The following is a 27,088-nucleotide window of genomic DNA, read 5'->3' as shown; positions in this document are numbered from 1 at the left end:
TTGTAACGATTAATTCAGGTACATGGAATACTCGTACAATGTGAAAAACCAGGAGAGTCTTCTAAATTACTACAGAAAGAGAAATACAAATACTTTTTTCAATATAAAAAAGTGGATATTTTAGTCTTCAAATAATAAATTAATAATCATTTCATAATGTCAAAATTCATTAACACATCTCATTTATTGTCTATATATAAAATATGGATTGCGCCATATGGTCGAATGATAGCCAATCACAATTCAACAAGATTTTGATTGGTCAATTCATTTAAATGTTTATTATTTCTTAAATAATTAGCCTAAGGGGTGTTACTTCAATATGATTGGGTAAAAAGAAAATGAAAGTGAATTCCTCCTTTAAGAAAGATAAATTATTATTTATCATTTTGATAACCATTCAAGTTATTTTAGGGTCATATTTTATTTCTCTTCAATTCATGGAATTTTCTTATTTCATTCAATATTTAATCACTTTAATAGTTTACATTAAATTGATCTATTCAACAACAGAGTTGAATCAACAACAAAACCACCACCACCACCACCATCAGCAACAACAACTAGATCGTTTAGCAACATTTTCATTAAAATTTCTAGAATTTCATAATCATGCACATCGACGTATTGATGGTAGTTGTTGTGGTCGTCCTAAACAATCATCATCTTCATTAATAACTACTATAAAAGTAGAAACAGAAATATGTAAAGCAGAATGTGCATTAGAATTTCGTATTTGTATTGAACCTTATACAGTAATTAATATATTATCGAATAATACAAAAATTTATAATGGTCCTTGTATGTACGGTGAAGTATATACTGGTCATTGGGGTAATACAGATATTACATATGGATTATTAGAAGCCAGTGTACACTCTATTGGAATTATACATCCATGGCCGGTAAGTTAATGACTGCTTTATTATAATATTAAGTTTATTTTATGAATATTATACAATATCTGAAAGGGATTTTAATGATTGTAAACTAATTCAAGAGAAAGTTTGTAGAAAAAATGTATGCGATAATTACTTCGAAGTGTTCGAAATCATGTTTATACATAGAGAATGAATTTTAAGATACATTCAACTTACTCGAAAATAAACAGAATACACCCATTTAGACATTAAATAAGAAAGATCAATTCAGCGAACTCATTTTCAAAGCTGTACAATTGAAAAATATATATACAGGATGATAATAATACTGATAGTAAACTTGTTATACATGATGACAGTGAAACAATTAGACTGCATCTTCTTTGAATTGCCGAAGCAATAGCTGTACATCTGGAAAAACCAGAATTGTATGTGCAAAAGAGACTGGTGCAACCTGTTCTTCTACCATGGTCTTAATGTATTAAAATATTTGTCTCTTTCTTCATACTCTTCTTCCTTTACAGCCATCTGCTGCACTCTCCATCTTCCTCTTAAATTTTCTACCCCTAACTGGTTCATTTTGTTTCCACGATCATCCTTATTACATTTTATCTCAATTTCAACATTTATCTTATCATGTTGAGCTATCCTTTCCCAACAACAATTTCCCTATCTATCCTTTGATGAATACTTAAGCCATTAACAATCAAACGATTATTAAACTTTCCTTGTTTTAAAATTTCTTTAATACCTTTGTTTATTTAACCTCACTGTCACCGTGTCTAACCGAAGTTTATTATCGATATTATTATTATCACGTTGAAATATGTATAAATATATTTGCGATTGTACAGCATTGAAAATGAATTCGCCGAAAAGAGGGGGAGAACACTTAGCTGAACTAATCTTTCTTACTTGAAAATCACAATAAATTTCATTTACTGAGTTGCTTCAAATTACCGTTATAGTTAATTTATAATGTAACAGGTCGATCATTCTATATCCTTAATAATACACATCATATTTGAAACATGTTTCAACTTTATCGGTTGGAATTTTTTAAAAAAGCAAAAACAACCATTCACATTTATAAAATAGTTATTCAACCGAAACTCCTTCTGGTTAAATTTCCTTAAACAAAAAAGACTCCATTAAGCGATTGATTTAACTAATCACACTTGATGATACACAGTCACTATCTCCTTTTTACCTTTAGGCTAATGTTATAAATGAGAAGGAAACTGATAGGGTTCAATGCGTGAAAGTAGATGAACGCAATAAATGAGTATTAAATTATACACTGAAAATAAATCAAAACCGTATATGAATAAATTGACTTTTACATGTTTCAAGTACATTGTTCGGCAGTCCAATTTTAATAAACCATACTGAGTAGCCCTATTTATATAAATGAGTATATATAATAAGCAGTATAATAGGATTGAACTGTTGTAACTAATTCACTAAGCCATATGATCTATTCGTTCTTAGTATCGCCCTACTAAGTAGTATTGTATATGAGTAGCTCATCTATTACTTCCTTACTTACCCCTGTTACTCCTCGTGGAGGAACATAGGCTGACTACCAGCACTCTCCATCCAACCCTGTCCTGGGCAATCCTTTCCAACTCTTTCTAGTTTTCATTCATCTTTTTCATATCTTTCATACACATAGTTCCCTTTATTGTTTTAAAGAGAGCAAGAACAAAGGTTGGTGCAGAATAATATGAATTCATTTTATTTCGTCAGGTTCTCATCAGCTGCTTACAACCTAAAATATTTGAAATTCAACATTATTACAGATATTGACATACTTATACAACATAGGGCGATGAAGGATGAATATATGTAACATAGTGTAGCAAAGATTTCGTTAGAGTTAATGAGGTCATAAGATTATGTTTCGAATATATAGAGTTTGGGAGTGAAGGTTCCAGAAAATTGAAATAGTGATTAGAAATCATATCTGCTTATATTTCTCGAGGTAATGTGTTCTTCGGCCTTCGACTTTTCCGCTTCTCTTCGACATTCCAAGTTAGGGTTTGCCTCGTGATATAGTTTGATGACTTCCGTAATGCATGTCCCATCTATTTCCATCGTCTTTTCCTAAGTTCCTCCTCAGTTGGAAGCTGATTTGTTCTCTCTCACAGAAGGCTGTTACTGATGGTCTCCGACCAACGGATGTTGAGTATCTTGCGTAGACAGCTGTCTATAAAGACTTGCACCTTCTTGATGGTGGTTGTTGTAGTCCTCCAAGTTACAGCTCCATACAATAGAACTAACTGTCTTGACGTTCGTATTGAAGATTCTGACTTTGGTATTGGTTGACAGTTGTTTTGAGTTCTATATGTTCTTCAGTTGAAGGAATGCGGCGCTTGCTTTGCCATTCCTCGCCTTTGCGTCTGCATCTATTCCTCCTTGTTCATCGATGATATTTCCCAGGTAAGTGAAGGATTCTAACACAGACTAATCAAGTGCAAATCCGATTACCATCAACTAGCAAATACAAACACTCGAAAACTGCAATAACTTAATTGTACGATTCTATAGATAGTTTACATTTTACTAAAACTCATAATCGACAATTTTTCTGACTAACTGATACGAACTGACTAAGTAATCAAATTGTTAACACGAACCCCTTAACGATGAAAACAGACAATTTTTCATTCGTTCCAACACATCCAAAAATGAAATTGTCCTATTCATTTCCATTTTCTTCTACTATTGCTCAACATGATTTGTTATTTACCTTATTTGTATTTTGATCCTTAATGTTTTGAAAGTAAGATCCTGATCAATTGAAAACGTTCGTTATTTGCAAGTATTTCTATACTTACGATATCTATTAAGCGATAGGTATAAATATAATCAAGTAGAAATTTATGTTCTGAATATTTGAATCACACTTTTACATCTGATTTAGCTCATCAATGATTGAAACTCTCGGCTTATATTGAAAAGAAGAGGGGGAATCTGTTGATTGGGTCATTAACATTCATTAATTAAGATTATGGGGACCACTTGTCTGTCACTGTCTGTCTTTAACCTACACAACTGACTTGAATAAGAGTTAGTTAGAAGTTAAAGACACTATCAAACTAGATTAGGTAATGATAACAGCAGTTGACGAGGGAAATGTCTCCACTGGTCTATGTACACCATTCGGTGGAAACTTTTTGTTTGGCGTCTTTACGATTTAATGCTGATCTTTAATTGTAGACTGTTAGTAAGTTCGCTCGAAATTTATTTTAATGAGGCAAATGAATACATTCACTATGTTTCTTCAAAGTTCGAGTCTTATTGCTACCGTTCTTTGATACCACATAATTTGATAGTTGTAGACAGTTCTTAGGAAAATTACTAAAACCCAAGATTTTTGCCAGTTAACACTTGTCAGTAAGGCATAACTAGAGTTTTAAAAACAAACCGATACTCCCTCTGAAGTTCCAATCCACATTGCCCAATCTCACTGTGTTAAGGTGATAAAACAGAGTTATCCAGGCCATGACTATATTTACCGTAGTCCATTCAATCTTGATCCATATCAATCCATATCGATGTTCAATGCATTCAAATTGTTTATCATAGTTACTCAGTCAACCCAACATGGATCCTCACAATATATATTTATATAATTTGTAATTAACTGCATGATAATCTGTTTAGGATGCACATATGCCAATAGAGACTGATAAATTACATTCTGGATTATCAATAACAGGACAATTTAAATACTAATATTTTCATCATCCGTTCAACAAGTAACTGAGTGTTTACATTCGTTAGCTTAATGAACAATCAGTTGACGTTTAAAACAACAGTTAGTAGATTCAACTGTGAATCTGAACAACAACATTGTGACATGAAAACATCCAGTAGAATAATAATGAATGACATGAAGTATTCTTCTTAACTTCTACTACTATACAAACTCCAAATATAGTTACTATTGACTCTAGTAGTAGCTTAAATAGAACTACACAATATAACGGTATTGTTCTTACACTAAAATTTGACAAGTTGTTTGTTCGATAATAGATCTACAATACAATTCTTATCACTAACTAACATACATTTTGCTCAGAAATCCTTAAATCGAATACAGTTTTAAAATTAAGTGGAATATTAAAAAGAGTTTTGGAAAATTAGGAATAAAATTATCATTCAATTCACTTGGTATTATATACTTGAATCGTTCCACTGGTTCGAGTCCTAGGGTGAACATTAAGCCGATGAGTCCAAAATAGGACGAAACTCGCATTCTGAATTCCACTGCTAGCCACTATCCATCTTTGCTCAACATTATTATTATTATGTATAAAACTGTTAAATATATGTGATTGTAAGTATAAGGTCAATTTCCATTGAAATCATGTTCTCATTATTGACCAGCTTCAAAAGGAAATTTCAGCAGTTCTAATGAGAAGCCGTGACCAGTGGAATTCAATCGAGTCGGGTATCAGGCAGTTACCTAACAATGATAATGGAATATAGTCACACAATATTGTGGATTGATTAAACCTAAACATTAGCACCACTGAATGCTGACTCAATCGTCTAGTGGTTAAGCATTTTTATAAAATTGAAGTTCCTGGGTTCTACTGTTTTGTGTGGAGTTGTGAATGAGCACTGTTAAGGAGTCTCATGAAATGGACTTCTTTTTTGTTATTTATGTTATGTATGAGAATTTCTAAGGAAATATAGTTGAAACTGACTACGGAATATGAGAATAGGGTCAAGATTAAAGAATTCGTTTAAATGAATGCAGTGGATTTTAGTTAATTGTTAGCCAATCATTATAAACAGTTGTGTAAACAAATTGTTTACGGAAAGTGAAATGGCAGTAATAATATTGCAAAGTATAAATAGATTTTATATCTTTGATGAATCTTTTCGTATCTTCTACAGACTACTTTAAATGTAAGTTGAGAAAAATAAGAAAACATCAGTATGTAAATTGATTCATAAAGGCACATAGATCATCAGTCTTCTCAAACATCAACAACATTCAAATACATTTTCAATAGTATTTACATAATTCTTAGTTAGGGTTATGTATTTAAGGTTAGAAGTAGAATTCTAATGTTAGGGTTTTTTTTCGTATCACGAACCAACACCGACTATTAAATTTAGTTGGTGTTGTTTACTTGTATCTCCCCATTGTTATTTCGGACTACAATTGATTAGTATATTGTTGGCACATGTGTAACGGTACTGAGTTCAAGTTTCAGAGTAAACATTAATTCTGAGATGCAGGTATATCCAGAGGACAAGTCTAAAATAGCATTCCACTGTTAGCCAATATCCATCTTTACTTATGACACCAACTATTATTATGTTGATAATGCTTTGTAGCTATGCAAATAAATGAATTTTACAAGAAAATGAAATCAAAGAAATGCTATTCTAAAAAATGATAAATTCATTTATAAAAGAATACACCCTGAACTAGATGGTTTGGTCGTGGAGCTTTCGTCGTTCTTCTGAACGACATCATCAGCATAAACTTCAGGTAGAAGTGAAGTGTTCGAATCTCTCCACACGTGGTTCAACATCGAGGTGTACAGAACAAGCTGTGAACCACATGTGGAGAGATTCGAACACTTCACTTCTACCTGAAGTTTATGCTGATGATGCCGTTCAGAAAAACGATGAAAGCATCACGACCGAACTATCCAGCTCAAAGAACAAAACTCCATCAATCTCATCCATCTGAGCTACAAATCTTCGCCACCATCTTGAGAATAGTCCTTTCAGGTTAGATTTTATTTGATGATTAAGAGTTAGGTCTCAACTTGATTATGAAACACTATCCATAGAAATAAAAATTCTTATTTGATATGTTTAACACTATAATTTTTAAAATAATTAGTTCCTTTGATAAATCTCGACAATGCAATGAGTAGACGAAAGTTTATCAGAATTATGTGATAATATATTTGCGCAAAACACGTACATAGGGAGGAGCAATGGTGATTTGCAATGGGTGAACATATACCAAAATAGCTGCAGAAACAAATGAATTCCAATGATCAAATAAAATCACAGGATAGATAGACATCATCCTACACTGCGAAACATTTGATTGAGACTGGTCATAAGATTGACATCAAATCAGCATATCTAGTGTTATACAAAAGTCTTTAAGGAAGTACATTAAGATTTATTGAAGTCTTGGCCATACAGAAACTGAAAACCCCCTTTATATGTTCGAAAACAATTTGTTCTTACTCTTAAACTACCCTGGTAATACTGACTTATTATCCAGAGTGGTTATCACATTATAAGAGATGGTTAGTGATTAGCAGTGGAATCCAGGTGATACTTTTCGTCCTACTTCGGACTCGAACTCAGTATCTTTCTCTCCAAACGCCATGACGTTATCCTTTTAGCTACTGAGTCACATTCTTTTCGTGTACTATGTTTTGTTTTTTCTTTGTTACGACTTACCTTTAACCTGTCTAGTTGACCTTTTAGTTTTCATATAGAAATGTCTTAATAAGTATATTAGGTGTGATCAGATTGTTCAAAATGTATTGCGCAAATATATCATCACATAACTTTGATAAACTTTCTTCTACCCATCGCATTATCGAAACTATAATTTTTACTCTATGTTGTTAATATACAAACATTTCTAGCGCTGGTTACAAATGATACTTGAATTTTGCTCATTCTTCCAACCTTCACTGACTTATTACTCACCAAACTGTACTTTTACTTAAGTCTGTTTTGTGTATACCCCAAGTGGTAGTCAAATAGGTCATTAACATGTAACTCATTCAATTAAATTTGATTTAGATAATCAATTCATAACAAAAATGGCCATCATTTCACTAATCTGATTCAAAGTGACGTAAATCAATGTATACTTGATAAATGGGTTGTATCTTGAATATAAGTTGTTTGAGTGCTAAACTATTGTGAACCATTGATAAATATACAAGATGATTAACGTGTACAACTAAGTTATTCACACACTCACCTACTTACTTACTCACTTACTTACTTACTTACTTACTTACTTACTTACTTACTTACTTACTTACTTACTTACTTACTTACTTACTTACTTACTTACTTACTTACTTACTTACTTACTTACTTACTTACTTACTTACTTACTTACTTACTTACTTACTTATGTCTGTTACCCCTCGTAGAAAAGAATTATCCTTAATACCACTTAGATTTAGTGAAGTAATCAATTATATCCATAGAGATCAATAAAGGTAATCATTATTATATATATATATAATTCAAGTGTAATATATTTTTATTGAACTGATGAAAAATCTTAGAAAATGATGATACAACGACTACAGTTGTCCATAATGTCTTCAATCCTTAGTAGAAGTATGATATTTAGCAATTTCGGTCACTGTACTATGCATTTAATGAGTCAATATGTGAGTAAGTCTATGAATGAGTAAGCTACTGTTAAACGTTACAGTGTAACTTTCATCAAAGATGTCATTTGAAGTGGTTGGAATTATTCTCAGTTATCTGTAATGAGTCAATCGATGTAGCATATCTGAAATCCCCAAAATGAAAAATTACAAATACAATGAAAGTTAGAAATTGAAATGTAAAGCCAAAGTAAAATCATACTGAAATGCATAAATCACTCACTAAATGAAGAAAAACAAGTGGCTGAAAGTGTTAGATACGTTAGTGATGTTTATTGAGCAATGAAAACATTGTGGATTACATAAACGCGAAGCAATTCTATAAAGGTCATTCTAATCATTACCTTGATTGGTTGGTTGGATAGTCGACTGAGAATCAAACTAACTCACTATAACTTTTGGAGTTCTCCATTCACTGTACATGAATAAATCTATAGGCAACTGAATACAAATTGTTCACAAGTGATTGTGACGAAGAGGTCTTTAAACTAATGTTTACAAAGTAACTAGGTAGAAACAATCATCTAGAGTTTAATAACATCCAGCCGTTATCTAACCAATATCATTTAGTAATGAATATAATCCACCTTTCCACCTCTCATTACTCTAGAAATAAATCCGTTCTATTATAAGATGACGTATATACTCAGTTTTTCCTATTTCGTAATGAATACCGCCCACAATATTACCCACATTTTTGTCTTTTTGATTGTAAAATTTGCTATTTGAAGGTAGATGATACACTTACGTGAACAAAATTTGAGTATTGTTATGTGCAATATGTCTTCATTGTGTATAGTTAAACAAGAGAGTGGTTAGTGATGAGGTTAAACACAAGGTACCAGGAAAACATAGGAAACTAACTGGTGAGGTTGTGAATCTTGATCAACTGAGGTAAAGTTGAAATGTACTATGCATATTCAACCACTGCACAACTTGATGCACAATATTAGTTAGAATAGGAATAGATTGAAGTAAAATTAATCTAGGGTGAAATCGGATACAGCATCAACATGACAACTTATTAACAACTGGACTGAGTTGTACAATCAGATTTGAGACCACTTGTTTAAATCTAACATGAACATTTGGATCAGTGATTGAAGATATCATGTGATATAACTCAGAATCAGATATAGTGGGGCACATCCATTCACAAGTTATCCATTCCTACTTCTTGAACTTTGAAATTATTCCGTATGTTTTATTCCTCGAATTCATTCATACTTATTTGGACAGTATCCTACAATATTTAGTCTTTCTCACTATCATTAATTACATCTTCACAAACATGAAAGTGAATAGTAGTCAACACTTGATTAATGATCCACTTTGAAAATTTATGATCTACAATATTGTTTCTGTTATATCTGGAAGGTTGTTCTTGATATACCGCATATAATGTGAGCACTAGAACGCGAGAACCCTTCCAATTCGCAATGAGAAGACAGAAGACTAATGTAAAGAATATTATTCCCAGACAATGTCAATTATAGTACAAAATTGTCAGGTATTTATAGGTTTTAGTAAGAACGAAATCATTATTACAGTCCTCCAATCCGCATACAGGGGGTTATTAGCATTGTCCAATTGAGGAGCTACACGTAGGAATTCTAGAATATTCCTCCAAAAGGTGATTGGATGGGAATATCTTCGGCTCCTTCTGAGCCCCCTACAGCTTCCTTGAGTTCACCCATGACCCGTCGTCACAGTTTCATGTTGATAATGAAATGAATGTTTACTGATAAGATAAAATAGGGATCACATCACACTATATGTCAGCCTGATCTCATCATATTCGCTCATAGGATCTGAAAATTGTAAATTCACTCTCAACTGAGATGTATGAGTGTTCATTATCTAATAAATGCAATAAATTTAGATGAAATAACTGTTCAGTTCTCTCCTTCGCCCTCCAACACACTCTCTCCTATCTTTAATATTTCTCAAATCAATATCCAACTGTATTGAAACCTGGTGTCTTAAATCCTACGAATGTAAGACTCTAATCTCAGCATTATAATAATGATATAATTTGATTATACGTTCTTATCCTTTTCTCGATTCCTTTCCAACAGAATATTCCTATACTTCATTTTAATGAACATATCTATTAATCAATATTATCTTCATGTTTAGTGAATTGTAGTAAATTGTATAATCAATTCTACCTCTCTCTCTCTCTCACTCTCACACACGCCCTCTCCATCCATCTCTCTCTCCCTCTCTCGTTTGCTCTGATGTGAATTACCATCTGGTCAGTCAATGTTGTTGTTGTTGTTGTTGTTGTTGTGTATGTGTTTTTTTCCCATTTGATTATTTTACACGGGGATTATTACATTCGATGAATAAATTCTACTCAATTCATTGAATCCAATTTTCTCATTATAATGTGCTTATTAAACATGAATATTTAGAAGAATCTTATAGCAGATGATACATTCTATTCTTCTTTCTTAAAGAACCCATTTCTTATATTCTATAGTCAACTAGTTTAAATGGATAACATAACAACAAAACTATATTAGTTTCTATGATATGAGAATAAAGAGAAATATGAAAGGGTAATAAGTTTACAAAACATAAGCATACACCGACATCTATATATATATACACACACACATACACATACACACACTTACATACATGAATAAGTAGAGTTAAACAGTTAGTGGGAAACGTGAGAATAAAAACAAATGACAATAACACCTGTTACTGTGATATATATATATATATACTACTACTATTAATTATTCAGTAACTTATTAATAATAATGCACTATTTTATCATTCAAGTTTCTCTGTTCTTTTTTTCTCACTCTCACTCTCTCTCCCCCTCTCTTTCTCAAAAGAAAATCCATCACAAATGATCAATAATCCCAATCGATATTTTGATGGAAACCAACTAAAAAAACCCCACTTTTTGTTGTTTAAAAGGTGAACAATTCTCTTATTTGTCATTTATTATTCATTATGATAACTGGGTAAACTATTTTCTTCTTTAAATGTTTATGTCATATTTCTTCTGAAAGTATATGTATATGTAAGTGTGTGTGTAAGTGTGTGCAAATGTGTGTGTGTGTGCATGTACGTATGTATCAGGGAAAAATGAGAACGTGTATTTGACTGCAGTAATAAGTGAATAAAATAACGACGAAAATGTATATTCCCTAATCACATTAATTATTTAATAATTAAAAGAAACATAATATTTACATTTTCCTGTATATAATCTATAGAGTAATTTTTAAAATGTAACCATTAAAAAGTATTCAGTTAGGGGGTTTTTGTCAATATTATAATCATTTAATAGTTGAATTCATGAGTCAATTGAAGCTAGATCAGCATGAGAAACGTGGAAGCACTGAACAACTGCCTCGTCCTAGTATGGGACTTCTCAGCAGTGCGCATCCACGATCCCGCTAGCGAGACCTATCGGTCTGGCGCGCGAACGTTTAACCTCTAGATCATTCAGCCGGTTATTATCCAACGGTGATAATGTCTCACCTCAACCAATCCACGAAATTGAGCCCCCGTCCACCATTGTCTTCAGTGAGTTACTATTTCACAGCAGACCAGGTTGAACTCCACTGGTCACTGTTTCTCACTAGAACTTCAGGAAATACCTGTTGGAGACAGTCATTAGTGAACCCCATACTAGGACGAAATGGTCATCCAGTGCTTCCAAGTTTTCCATTGTGGTCTAGCTTTAATTGACCTATGAATTCAACTATAAAGTTATAAAAATAATGTTGTGACCGCTTTGTAAACACTAACTAAATTAATAATGAATACGTTACATGTGTTTATTATTACTGAGATCACAAACTGATTCAAATTAGACAACTATTGGTAACCATAAAGTATTGGACAGTTGTTTCGTTCTGATATGGTACATAGGTAAGGTATTCACGTACAAGAACAAAGGTCTTTGATTCGACCCCTGGTGGTAGGGTCATAAGTGTGCGCTGCTGTGTAGTCCCATACTAGAATGACACAGACACTCAGTGCTTCTTTGCTTTAAATGATTGTCTAACCTGGATCAGTTCGTGACCTCAATAAAAACATGAATTGACTTCGTAAATAAATGATATCGTACGTTAACCATTGGAACTCTATGCCCTGAGATTTGATCATATTTAGAGGAATTATAGGTGAAACCTTTTGAGAAATCGTCCGATTAGGTAAATTTAAACAATTTTCAACCACTATCTTCATTTTCGATAGCTTTCAAGAAGATCAATCATGCCTTATTATTAACCATCTTCAAATAAACACAGCTTTCATGTAGTAGTTACCAAACTGTGTGAATGACACAATTTATCGTTAGAATGTTGGTATTCTAAAACCCACATACCACGAACTCTCCTCCTAATTGTTACAACGAAAGTACACTTTAAGGACAAGTCAATAAGAAACGAGAATATGACTTTAAGGTTTATGCATAAAGTTTACAATACTACCTTAAAGGAGACAGAAATACCCAAACAAAATAAGACATTGGTTGGAGGTAGTCAATAGGAACCCCTGGACCTAACTTTCGTGCTACATGGCATTCGTCAGCAAGGTGTACCTGTGCCGTGTCACCTAGCTTCACAGTCAGAGATGTTACCATTGAGCTATTCGAGCCATGACCGTTCTCCTGTATGTCCGAAATGTGTTTAAAATTGATTGATCACTGGGTGGTGATCAGTGTTATGTATATCAGGTCCTTCTTAGTGCAGATCGAATCCTATCAACTAAGTACATGCAATTGCGAATCACTTGGGCTAATAGCCACATTGATTTGACTATCCCTAGCTTTATTCCTACTAACAAACGTCTCACATCGAGGTAGATGTTGATCAACCAGACATAATACATATCCTAACTAACTTTATCAATAAAGATGCATTACCTAATCAACCAATTTACTATCTTTACTTAATACTGTACAACTAGCCTCATCATTGCTTACACACTACTCCCAAAAACTTTATCATGAGTGTTGATCCTAGTTCAAACTTTCTGTCAACTATTTAACTTAATTTAAATGTTATATATATGAGAAGGGGTTTTGTGGAGATTTTAGAACTTTCACTGATTAAAATCATGAGTCAATTGAAGCTACACCACCACAGAAAACCTGGAAGCACTGAACGGCCGTTTCGTCCTAGTATGGGACTCCTCATCAGTGCGCATCCACAGATTGGTTGAAGTTAGATATTAACACCGTTGGATGCTGGCTCAGTGGTCCAGTTGGTTAAGTGCCTGGCGCGAGACTGATAGGTTCTGGGTTCGGATCTCGCGTGGCGCTGGATCGTGGATGCGCCCTCCTGAGGAGTCCCATACTAGGACAAAACGGCCATCCAGTGCTTCCAGGTTTTCCATGGTGGTGTAGCTTCAATTGACTCGTGATTTCAATCAGTGATATATATATTGATTGTTTTTTAGCATTTTAATTGTACAGTAAAACCATAAGACATACACACACATGTGCTTTTGTGTAAAGTTTCATTTCACATTCACTAAGAAACAACAACAACATTCTCATTGATTTTACAAAAGGAGGAAAAATAAAAAAGGGGGAACATTAATTCCTTCTCATATTCATTTTTCTGTCATGTTTAAATGATCATTGTAATAAATATTTTTAAATGTTTTGTCAAGGTCACAACAACAGTTGTTGAATATTGAATTAACTTAATATAAATATATTAGAAACATATTAGAAATGTACATGATGACAATTATGATAATGATGAAAAGTGTACAACTGTTATTATATAAATGACTATATTATCTATCTATATATGGGTCTATTTTCTTTTTCTTTTCCTTCATCTACTCTAACATTAATGGTACATAAGTAACTAATAGAGAAGAAGAAGAAGAAGAAAAAACAATGCTACAGTTACATGTAGATAGATAGATACATAGATAAAGGAAGGATAAGACAAGATTCACATACATACATACATACATGCACACACACACATTCACTTCCACAAATGCACAAATATAAACATTGGAGAAATGCAAATGTCATCAAAACACAAAATCACTATTACTGTCATGGTTATTATTAGTATAAGTAGTAGTGGTAGAAAGTGTAAGAGGAAGGGTGAGGGATGAGGGAGGACGAGTATATAGTGTAGTATTCTCTTTTAATTTACACTAAATGTGAAAATACAATGATATTGCACTTTTTTCTATAGATGGAAGGCAAGAATGAATGGTGAGCGCACCTACTTACACACATGAACATTAAACCAAACCTCGTCAGCTGTTCAATCAAATGACCATTTTTTTCTTAGAAAAAAACACTTTCCTCTTCATACAAATAAATGAAATCCAAATTGTATAGAATAATTAGTATTATTTTGATGGAGTTTTTTTGTCTGAGGTGGATGGTTTTGGTCGTGGAGCTTTCATCGTTCTTCTGAACGACATCAGCAGCACAAACTTCAGATAGAAGTGAAGTGTTCGTATTTCTCCATATGTATTTCACAGCTTGTTCTGTGCACCTCGATGTTGATTGGTTCTTATTGACCTTAAGTTTTTCATTGTTTACTTCCTCGTTTTGGCTGATGTCGTTCAGATGAATGACTAACGCTCCACGACCAAACCATCCAGCCCAGTGAACAAAACTTCATCAAAATCACCCACCTGAGCTATAAATCTTCTCCACCCATTGGTATTATTTTAATAATGAAAGAAAACGAATAGAAAGAGAGGATCTGTCATAAATACATAAATGTATCTTATCAATATCAACAATATATGTTTACTACTTAAATACGTGTTCATTTATTGGAAAGAAGTATTGAGCATGAGTTTCATACTAATTGGGTTTTATCAACTGAAGTATATCTATAATCTTTAGCGAATTGATGTTACTCTTGATATTTTAATCTATATCACCCATTATCATAAACGATAATGTTAACACTGAACTATTCTATTACAGACTGTTTGTTTAGTGATCGAATTATACCAACTAATTGACATGGTGATTACCAGTTTATGTGATTCGATATCACTTAAAATGTGTTAAAGCATAAGTTGGTGATTGGAGGTAATCAGGTCGAAACCCTTAACCTTCGTTTCATTTTGATACAGAACTTACTTCCTTACTTACTTACGCCTGTTACTGTCAGTGGAGCATAGGCCGCCGACCAGCATTCTCCAACCCACTCTATCAAGGGCTTCCCTTTCTAGTTCTATGCAATTGTTGTTCAGCCTTCTCATGTCTGTCTGTCTGTCTCCATTTCTCGATGTAATGCGTTCTTTGGTCTTGAGGATTCCAGGTGAGAACTTGATCAATAAAATTGAATCAACATTACAAATTAGACAAACATGTCATTCAATCAGTGTAAACATGTAGATTTTATCGTGAAATGTGTGTGAGAATGAATCAGTAGTTTAGACATTGTTGGCTGTATGTATGTCTTATATTATATATTTATAACTGACTTATAATAATTGAACTATGTAGAGAAATTGGTTACTTAGTTGGAGTGGTCTTGTGAATTGTTCTCTGTAGTGTTTATAGTAAAACGCTTATGTTGTTCGCTTAATCCATGATGATGTTGTAGACATCCCCCCTTAATGTTGAAGAGTTTCATTCTAGAGTGAAGCAACTATCCAGCGTTTTTCAAGTTTTCAGTAGTTCTCTAACCAACAAACCAACCTCTGATGTCAACTATACAATTCAATAATCTTTACAAACCCTCATATTAACAAACGAAAGTTCTATTTTCCATTCTAAGATTTATAGAATTTCTTTCTTTCCTCTCAATCACTTGGCAACAAAATAATAGAACAGGAGTATATATAATTTGCGAACAATATGTAAGGAAATTCATCCTTTCTTCAATCCTTAATATAAGTTCAATATCTAGCATTTTAGAGTACTTCACCGTTTATTTAATGTGTCAATACTGCATATAGAAGCGTCATTTGCACTGGTGACTTCATTTCAATCATCCAAAGCTATCTATATGTCTTCTGTGAACGTAGTATTGTAGCGCATTCCAAATCGATGGATGAAGTAAGCAAATGAATTGAAAGTTAGGACTCTTAATATACAGTATTCACCTACTAAGTAAACGATAAAAATTTTTTGATGGAGTTTTGTTCTCTGAGCTGGATGGTTTGATCGTGGCCATCGAAATGTCATGTAAACGACACAGAAAACAAAGTAGAACCATCCTAAAGAAGAAACTAATCAAGATCTCAAAACCATCCATGGAAGAAAACACAAACAACTGCGTGGTCAACCTGTCAACCCCGAAAGGGATTAAATTAAAATACAAGCGATAACTCAAAACTGGAATTCTTCGCAGAACTAGAGTCATCACTCAAAACTCCCGGAGTAAGTGGAGAAACGCAACAAGATATAAGATAAACTATAGTACCGCTAACTCACCGGATGAAGGACAACAACCAACTGACTTCACAAGAAAAAAAGGCTTTAAAGAAACTGAGAACTAGAAAAGATATTTTTATAGTTCCTGCAGAGAAAGAACGCAGCACAGTGATTATGGACAAAGAATAATACATCAAGAAAGTCTAGGAACTACTTGACGATAAAAGCATAAATCCACTCAAAAGGTTAGACAACCGAATCTTAAAGACTTTAAACAAGGTCGTCAAAGCAGTATAAATAACAAATCAAGATCAATGGATAATCAAATCCAACGGACAAGTGCTCCCTCAATTCTACACGACCAAACCATCCAGCTCATAGAAAAAGACTCCATCAAAATCATCTCTCTGAGCTACAAATCTTCTCCACCATCGATAAAATCCCAGACACTGGACGCATATTGAACATTGTGACACAGACATATATTCTACTTCACGAAAAGATATCGATTGCATGCTTTGAGAAGGTTATCCTTTCATGTTCACATTTTTATTCGATATATTAGAAATGCATTCTATTTATTTATCATCATATGCTCACTAGTGACTAGCTTTAAGATGGATTTCTTGTAGTTCTAGTGAGAAGCCGTGACCAATGGAGTTCAGTCCGTGTCGGGTAGAGACAAACATCTACCTCAGACATTGAATGAATAGTTACACAAGATTATGAATCATTCGAAGTCAAACATTAACACCGTTAAATATTAGCCAACTCAGTGGTCTGTAAGCTAAGCATTCGTACATGAGACTGAAGGTCCTGGGTTCGAATCCTTTTCAGTGTGGGATCGTTAAAGAGTCTCAGCTTACATAGACTTACTCATTCAACTATTGAACTCTGTTTATTTATTAAAACTTCACTTCAATTGTTTCATATTTGCCGAAAAACTTATTTTATATTCAATATTTAAAATTATAGTTGAAATTTAATCTTTTATGTAAGTGTGTTTTATGCGGTTTGTGTTTAGCGCTAAAGACAAATCAAATTTCTGACACTATACATTATGTATATTCATTTATATATAACAAACAAGCAAAATATAAATACCCAAGAGATTTTCTTTTCAAACAATTTGACTATGACTACTATGATCATGTTCAAGAACAAGATGCAGAGTATTCGTTTGTGTGTGTGACTGTGTGTGACTGTGTGTGTGATTGTGTGTGTGATTGTGTGTGGATGTGCCAATAAATGTATACACCCGTTTGAATGAGTCCTTGTTTTGTACATATGGGAAGTTATTACATCTTATTAAAGAAAATATTTTTGATGAATGATGTTATTGTCGATATTACTGATGATGTATGACATTCCATTGACGTGAACCTAATTAGATTAAACATGAATGAAATGAGAAATGGTGGTTAGTAAATCTTTCTATCACAATATAGCTACTAATACTACTACACTTATATGAAATGTATTCCTTTCTTCTATGTATATATATATGTGGTGTTTAAATGAATAAATGAAGGGGACAATTGTACACATACTCATTTACTTATTTACAAATATAGGCACTCACATTTGTATCACATACAGACAAATTTGAGATGAAATAAATTTTGACACAATTACTCAAGGGGAATTATGATTATAATTCAAATCAGTTGATGAGGTAGAGAGTGTGGGAGGGGGAGGGGAGGTAGAAGAGGATGATATAAATGAAATCATATAGAGCACTAGAAATCGATTGTATTTAGTAAGATCAATTAAACTTTCTAGGAAAAAAAGAGAATAAATAGGAATGAACACAAGGTTAGTAACTTTTTAAGAGATAACTATTGAATTCAGTCGTTTTGTGCAGTTTTATTTAGTAGTGAAAATAGTTGCCATGATAATGAAATACTTAGCAATAATTTCTACTCCTACTATGATTAGTTACTTACTTACTTTCGCCTATTACTGCCAATGGAGCATAGGCCATCGGCTAGCACTCTTCAACCCACTCTATCCTGGATCTTCCTTTCTAATTCTATCCAACTGTTGGTCATTCTTCTCATGTCTGTCTGTCTCCATTTCTCGATGTGGTGTGTTCTTTGGTCTCCCTCTACTCCTCCTTTAGCCTTGAGGCTTGCATGTGAGAGCTTGCCTTGTGACATAGTTGGGTGGTTTTCTCAATCTATATCCTATCCACTTCCAGCGCTTCATCCTGATTTCTTCCTCCACTGGAATCTGGTTTGTTCTCCTCCATAGTAGGTTATTGCTGATAGTGTCCGGTCAACGGATCCGAAGTATTTTATGCAGGTAACTGTTAATAAACACTTCCATTTTCTCGATGATTACTAACAAGTTTTTATAAATCATTTAATAGTTGAATTCATGAGTCAATTAAAGCTACACCGTCATGGAAAACCTGGAAAAACTGAACGGTCGTTTCGTCTTAGTACGGGACTCCTCAGCAGTGCTTATCCACCATGCCTCTCCCCGCGACATTCGAATCCAGGACCTATCAGTCTCGCGCGTGAGCACTTAACCATTAGATTACTGAGCCTGCTGTCATCCAACGATGTTAATGTCTAACTTCAACTAATCCACGAAATTGCACCACCGTCTACCATTGTCTTCAGTGAGTTACTATCACACAACAATCCCGGTTCGAATCTCGTAGAGTGGGGTCGTGGATGAGCACTGTTGAGCAGTCCCATATTAGGATGAAACGGCCATCCAGTACTTCCAAGTATTCCATGGTGGCCTAGTTTCAATAGACTCATGAATTCAATTATTAAATTGTTATTTATTTATGCAGAATATGAGCACACTATTTTGTTGTTGTTGTTGTTGTTAATTTGATTACTGAATATTGTGTGTGTTATAGACAATCTTATTAGAAGAAAAATATAAAACAAAGAGATTTCCGATCATTCCTATAGATATACCCATATATGTACACTGATACACACTACCATGTGAACATATGTACTCACTAATACACACACATACATACATACATACATACATGCATACATGCATACATGCACACACAATGTACATAATGAGTAGTGACGATCGAAATACTTTCGAAAAATACTAACCAGGAGATTATTATTATTATTATTATTATTATTATTGAATATAATAATGTGGATAAACTATTGAATATTCACTTCATTTTGTCGTTGTTATAATAAATTAAATTAACTCTTGTTTATTCAATGGACAAGTTCATTATTCATTCATTCATTCATTCAAACAACAACAACAAAAACCTTGTTACTGTTACCTTCTTTTTCGTTCTCTTTTCGTTCAGTTTTTGTTTTTGGCTACACTATAGATAGAATTAACGCTATAGATAGTAACAGGGTATACGTATACACACACAAATGCACCAGTGGATAACCAATAGTACAATGAATTTTCTAGTGTTATTTTATGCACTTCATCTTAGTTAATTTTCTCCATACTACTGTTGCTTACTTACTAACCTTCTTCTTCTTCTTCTTCCGTTCTTTCCATGAGTTGTGTTTTCAGCAATTTTTGATTGATTCTATTTACGACTACTACTACTACTACTACTACTACTACTACTACTACTACTACTACTACTACTACTACTACTACTACTACTACTACTATCAGTAGAAGTAATAGTAGTATATGTGTATGAGACGTCCGTTCTCCACATAATTTCTCATTCCTTTATTCTTTTTTTTCTTTACGATTACTTATTTTTGTTTATCCTGTGGAGTTTTTTTCTTCCTCAATCTAACGGCACTAATTAAATTTATGGTCATTTGTAAAGAATCTATTCGAGCGTGTGATTATTTGTGAGTACATGCGTGTGTACGTGCGTGCACGTGTGTGTGTGTGGATACGAGCTCATTTTTTCCCTGATTTCCCTTTAATATTGGCCCCACCAAATATATCTCTGTATGAGTTGCTTAATTATTTAGTCAATTGATTAGTGAATGAATGAATGAATTTACTACTTACAAGTAGTTTGTTTCATTTATTTTAACAATCATCATAATAAACTGAACAGACATATTTTAAGAAAAGATAACCACATAACGTAGAAATTAGGTTTACTTGTCTATGTATCCATATATAAATATTCAAGCATTAATGTATACCCAAGAATGTATATAGTTTTATATATATATCTACACACACACACACACACCAGTTTTGTTTTGTATATTCTGTTGATGTTATTTTTGCTGCTTCAAGTTATGCATATTCATGAATGTTGTTTAATTAAGTAGTATCTGTTGTGTTATACTTCTGATTAAATATTTATTCTATGTATATATATATCTAGTCAATAATAAAGACAGAATATGCCCTAAGGATCGACAATATGATGATAAGATAGACCTTTACTATTCATTCAACATGTTTAGATAGAATATGAACTATGAGTAATGAATAGTTTCCGAGAGAATAATTAATTCCAGATATGATTGAATGATGAGAATGTTATATAACAAATTGATTGATGTTGAAAGATACAAACTACTAGTTGTCGAATATGGGAATTTATATCGATTATACTTGATATTACTTACTTACTTACTTATTTACTTACGCTTATTACTCCTAATGGAGGATAGGCCGCTGACCAGCACTCTCCAACCCACTCTGTCCTCCGCTTTCTTTTCTAATTCCATCCAATTCTTGTTCATTTTTCTCATGCCTATATCCACTTCCAGGCGTACTCTGTTCTTTGGTCTCACTCTCCTCCTTTCGCCTTCAGGATTCCATGTGAGGGCTAACCTTGTGACGCAGTTGGGTGCTTTCCTCAATGTGTATCCTATCCACTTCCAGCGCTTCTTCCTGATTTCTTCCCACGCTGGGATCTGGTCTGTTCTCTCCCACAGTACGTTGTTGCTAATAGTGTCCGGCCAACGGATCCGAAGTATTTTGCGTGGACAACTGTTAATAAACACCTGTAGTTTCTGAATGATCGCTTTTGTAGTTCTCCAGGTTTCCGCCCCATACAGTAGAATTGTTTTGACATTCGTATTGAAAATCCTGACCTTGGTGTTGGTTGACAGTTGTTTTGAGTTTCAGATGTTCTTTAGTTGTAAATATACTGCTCTCACTTTACTGATCCGCACTTCCATATCTGCATCAGATCCACCCTGTTCATCAATGATGCTGTCCAAATATGTAAAGGTTTTCACATCTTCTAAATCTTCTCCATCAATTGTGATTGGATTGGTGCATGCTCTGTTGTATCGGAGAATCCTGCTTTTCACTTTCTGCATATTGAGACCTACTGCTGCTGAGGCTGTTGCCACACTGCATTTGTTGTTGCGTTTGCGATAGAAGGGCCAGATCACCTGCAAAGTCTAGATCGTCCAGCTGTATCCTAGATGTCCACTGTATCTGTTATATCCGAGTGGAGATTAAATTACAGGTAACTTCCGAGGACTATTCATGGACTAATATTCTATAAATATTCTTATTGTATAATTATTCAACAATTACATTACGTATATTTATATTCCTCTTATTGTAAGCTTTATTTTGACCTATAACTTATTATTGTACGATTTACGGTTCTTAAGTTATGTTCAGCTTATTAACTAATGCCTCCCACATTCACAGCCACTTTTTGGCTTATTTGTGTACAAATATTATTTCCTATTTTATGGTACGTTGCGGTCTGTGTGATTGATATATAAACCAAGTATGCCTGAAATAAACGATCTGCTCTGATTCGGAAGCTGGTATCTTGTTCTGGACTCAAGTGGAAGGGCTCGTAGGACATAGGACCAATAAGGACGCTAAACTGCCCACACCGGTTGAACGTCATTGGTTGGCCTAGTGTGAAGATTCGTATAAGTCGTATTCGGATTGGTCGACAGGTCGCGTGGTAGCAAAACAAGACATCCAAGGTCATAACAGTATCCCATGCTTCCCTTCATATATTGACGTTTTTAAGATCCAGTCGATCACCAGGAGAAAGAGAAAGGGTGGGAGTAAGCAACCTTGTCTGACACCGGTCTTTACTTTGAACGAGTCTGTGACATGTCCTCCATCAGCAATTTTTCAGTTTAATCCATCATCCATTATGATGGATACTTGATATAAGGGGTAATAAATCCATAGTTCACAGTTCTTTAAGCTTTATTCATCGGTTCTAACTACCTGATTGAGGTTGATCCAATTATCTTAAGCGATCAATAGAGACAATGAATGATAAAGCACAGAATACGTTTCAGTGACATATATTTATTCAATCTTTGTATTCCCTTAGATGATGGGTTTTGGGATTCACTCATACTTTTTTTCTCTCTATGAATTCACTCTTTCTTTTTGAATCACGTTGTGTATATCGAATCTTTTCTACTACTTAAAACATTATCACTAGTTCTATTATTCTGGCATTAGTCTTCATCTCACAGTGCTAATTTAATACTGTAACTTGAGTTGATTGATATATCTGTCGGGAATTAAATTTAAGGTTTTCATTACGAACTGACAGCAGCTACAATGCTAAAACTCTATTTAACCAAATGGATAAGTGAAGTTCACGTCAAAACCCGAGATTTGTTATCTTATACCTGATTGGTTCATCCATAAATTATTTGGTCTCGCCAATTGTCTTTTCAACGAAATCATTTACTTAAGCTGTACATTCGTATTTAGAGTTATATTTGTTATATTTGCTTTTATGAGTAGTAATTCTTAGTAGTACTTATTAAGTCATTATTTAATAGTTGAATTCATGAATCAATTGAAGCTACACCACCATGGAAAATCTGAGAGCATTGTACAGCCATGAGTCTCCTCAGCAGTGCACATCCATGATCCCGCCTCGCAAGATTCGAATCCAGGACCAAACGATCTCATTCGCCAGTGCTTAAATTCTACACCGGCCAGCATCCAACGGTGTTAATGTCTCACTTCAACCAATCCACGAAATTGAATCACCGTTCAGTACTTCCAGGTTTTCCATGATGGTCTAGCTTCAATTGACTCATAAATTCAACCATTAAATTACTATAATATCCACAAAAACCCTTCTCTGATTGAAGTTAATATTATTATGATTATTATTATTAGGTGATTAATAAATATTTTTGTTATATCCGGTGAAGATTAAATAACAGGTAACTTCCGAGGACTATTCATGGACTAATATTCTATAAACATTCTTATTGTATAACTACTCAACAATTACACTATGTATATTTATATTCCTTTTATGATAAGCTTTATTTTGACCTATAATTTATTATTGTACGATTTACGCTTCTTAAGTTATGTTCAGTTTATTAACTAATGCCTCCCACATTCACAGCCACTTTTTGGCTTATTTGTGTACAAATATTATTTCCTATTTTATGGTACGTTGCGGTCTGTGTGATTGATATATAAACCAAGTATGCCTGAAATAAACGATCTGCTCTGATTCGGAAGCTGGTATCTTGTTCTGGACTCAAGTGGAAGGGCTCGTAGGACATAGGACCAATAAGGACGCTAAACTGCCCACACCGGTTGAACGTCATTGGTTGGCCTAGTGTGAAGATTCGTATAAGTCGTATTCGGATTGGTAGATAGATCGTGCGATAGAAAAACCAGACATCCAAGGTCATAACAATTGGCGACGGGGTGGAGAAAAGTTTTGAACCCTCAACTTCAAGGTCATAACAATTGGCGACGGGGATTTTGGCAATAAAATAATAATAATAATAATACAACAAGTGCTGACTCAGATTTTGGAAATAAATTAGCTGTTATAATTGCCGGTGATTTTTGGAGCTAATATTATTGGCAAAATAAAAAAATGTCGATTTCCTTAGAACAGTTGCAGTTATTATTACAACAACAGCAGCAACAATATCAACAACAGCAGCAGCAGATGTTAGCTTCTCAACAGAAACTCTTGGAAACACTTTTGGGGAAACTATCTATCCAACAAGAGATTCCAGAACATAAAAGTATTGAGTCATACCTTAATCCAGTTTCAGAATTTATATTTGATGCAGACAACGGTCACACTTTTGAAGCATGGTTTGGCAGAATTGAAGATATTTTCCGAGTTGAATTTGCTGCTATAGATGACGCAAAGAAAGTTCGGCTGCTATTACAAAAACTTGGTCCTAATGAGCATCAAAAGTATAAAAACCATATTCTGCCTAAACATCCGCGAGAAGTTAGTTTCGATGAAACTGTTAACATCCTAAATAAAATGTTTTGTGAACAGTCGTCTTTATTCCGTATCCGGTATAACTGTCTACAGCTGACTAAAGAGGCTGATGAAGATTATACTACGTACGCCGGAAGAGTAAATTTACAAGCAGAACGATTTAAATTAAATGTATTAACCAGTGATCAATTTAAATGCTTATTATTTATTTCTGGTCTGAACTCTCCTGTTGATGCCGACTTTCGCATGAAGTTGTTATCCCGTATGGAACATGATGATGAAATGACGTTACAAACTATCACCACTGAATGTCAACGATTAATAAATTTAAAACAAGATACAGCTATGCTGGAAACCAAAAGTGCTGCTCCATCGAATTCTGTTCATGCTGTTAAGACAGGTCAAAGACGAAATAGTACCAAAAGTCATAAATATCACTCGAAAAGCCCTAAACCTGCAACTAAATGTTGGTATTGTGGTGCGTGGCATTTCTCAAGATTTTGCCGGTTTAGAAATCATAGATGCACTATATGCAATAAAGTTGGCCACAAAGAATTAGTCTGCCGAACTAGAGAAAGTTTAAGATCAAAACGAACCAGACGTCCGCACCAGTACGAAAATAAGTATATAAACAGCGTATATTCTACACTGGCTCTAAGCGTAGCGGATAAAAGAAGATATGTGGAATTAATTGTTAATGGTGTTCATATTCGATTGCAACTGGACACGGCGTCAGATATCACACTAATCTCGAAACGAACGTGGTATTTAATTGGGTGTCCGAAAGTATTACCAACAGAGCACACTGCACGGAATGCGTCCGGAGATATATTGAAACTTGTGGGAATGATAAAATGCTCTGTTAAATTCCGAGGTAATTACTTTACAGGAAATTGTTACTTAACGAACAGACATGAGTTAGACCTTATTGGTATAGACTGGATAGATAAACTAAATTTATGGGATGTACCATTAAATGAAATATGCACAATGAAAAGCGCAAGTAATCCTAGAGATCCACCCACAGTTCATGTAACTAAGAAAGTCGTAACTATAGAAGATCTTTTGCAGAAACATAAAAACTTGTTCCAGAATAAATTGGGATGCTGCACAATTGAGAAGGCAAAATTATACCTACGACAGGATGTAAAACCTGTTTTCCGTCCAAAGCGTCAAGTTCCATATGCAGCTATTGACAAAGTCGACAAAGAATTAGACCGACTAGAGAAACTCGGTGTTATACAACCTGTTAATTATTCGGCATGGGCAGCACCAATTGTAGTAGTTCAGAAAGCGAGCGGAGCTATTCGCCTTTGTGCAGATTTTTCAACAGGATTAAATGACGTTTTACAAAATCATTCATATCCATTACCTTTACCAGAGGATTTATTTATTAAACTGAACGGTGGACGTTATTTTTCTAAACTTGATTTGTCTGAAGCTTACTTACAGGTGGAAGTTGACGAAGATTCAGAGGAGTTATTAACCATTAATACCCACCGTGGGCTTTATCGATTTAACCGATTACCGTTTGGTGTTAAGCCAGCTCCAGCAATTTTCCAGCAGATAATGGATACTATGGTGTCTAACATCGAAGGTGTAGCAGTTTATTTGGATGATATTATAGTTGTTGGCTCTTCCACGCAGGAATTAATGCGTCGGTTAGATGTGGTGCTCACTAAAATATCACAAGCTGGGTTTCAGTTACAAAAAGAAAAGTGTGAATTTCTGCTCGAGTCTGTTAAATACCTGGGATATATATTTGATAAAGATGGTCGTCGACCGGATCCAGACAATATAAATGCTATCAAAAATATACCCAGACCGACTGAGGTTACAACCCTTCGTTCATTCTTGGGGATGATTGGTTATTATAGTATGTTCGTACCCCAGATGTATAAATTGCGACAACCATTAAATCAACTTTTGATGGCTAATACAACATGGCACTGGACAAAAGAATGCCAAGATTCTTTCGATGAAATAAAAAGGATTTTATCTTCTAAACTGTTGCTGACTCATTATAATCCAAAGCTTGAAATAATTGTAGCCGCCGATGCTTCAAACTATGGAATTGGAGCCGTTATCAGTCATCGTTTTCCTGATGGTAAAGAAAAGCCAATTGCCCATGCATCCCGAACTCTTAACTCAGCCGAGCGAAAATATAGTCAGATTGAGAAGGAAGGATTAGCTTTAGTTTTTGCAGTAAAGAAATTTCATAAAATGATTTATGGTCGTCGATTTACGCTTTTAACAGACCACAAGCCGCTTATATCTATATTTGGAT

General features: G+C 34.0%; 1 protein-coding gene across 1 annotated transcript in view; it reads left to right on the top strand.

Moving 5' to 3' along the window:
- The first annotated feature begins 285 nt into the window (after window positions 1–285).
- The window catches only part of MS3_00006011 (uncharacterized protein), an 81,329-nt gene continuing 54,526 nt past the window's right edge, over window positions 286–27,088 (top strand). Inside the window, exon 1 of the mRNA XM_051214100.1 lies at window positions 286–905. Within this exon, the coding sequence (XP_051067227.1) occupies window positions 342–905 (564 nt within the window). The 5' untranslated portion in view covers window positions 286–341. The remainder of the gene's footprint in view (window positions 906–27,088) is intronic.

The sequence above is a fragment of the Schistosoma haematobium genome, chromosome 2 (genome assembly GCF_000699445.3).
Source record: "Schistosoma haematobium chromosome 2, whole genome shotgun sequence".
NCBI classification, from domain to species: domain Eukaryota; kingdom Metazoa; phylum Platyhelminthes; class Trematoda; order Strigeidida; family Schistosomatidae; genus Schistosoma; species Schistosoma haematobium.
Note: the sequence above shows the minus strand (reverse complement) of the source record. Positions and strands in the feature narration are given on the sequence as shown.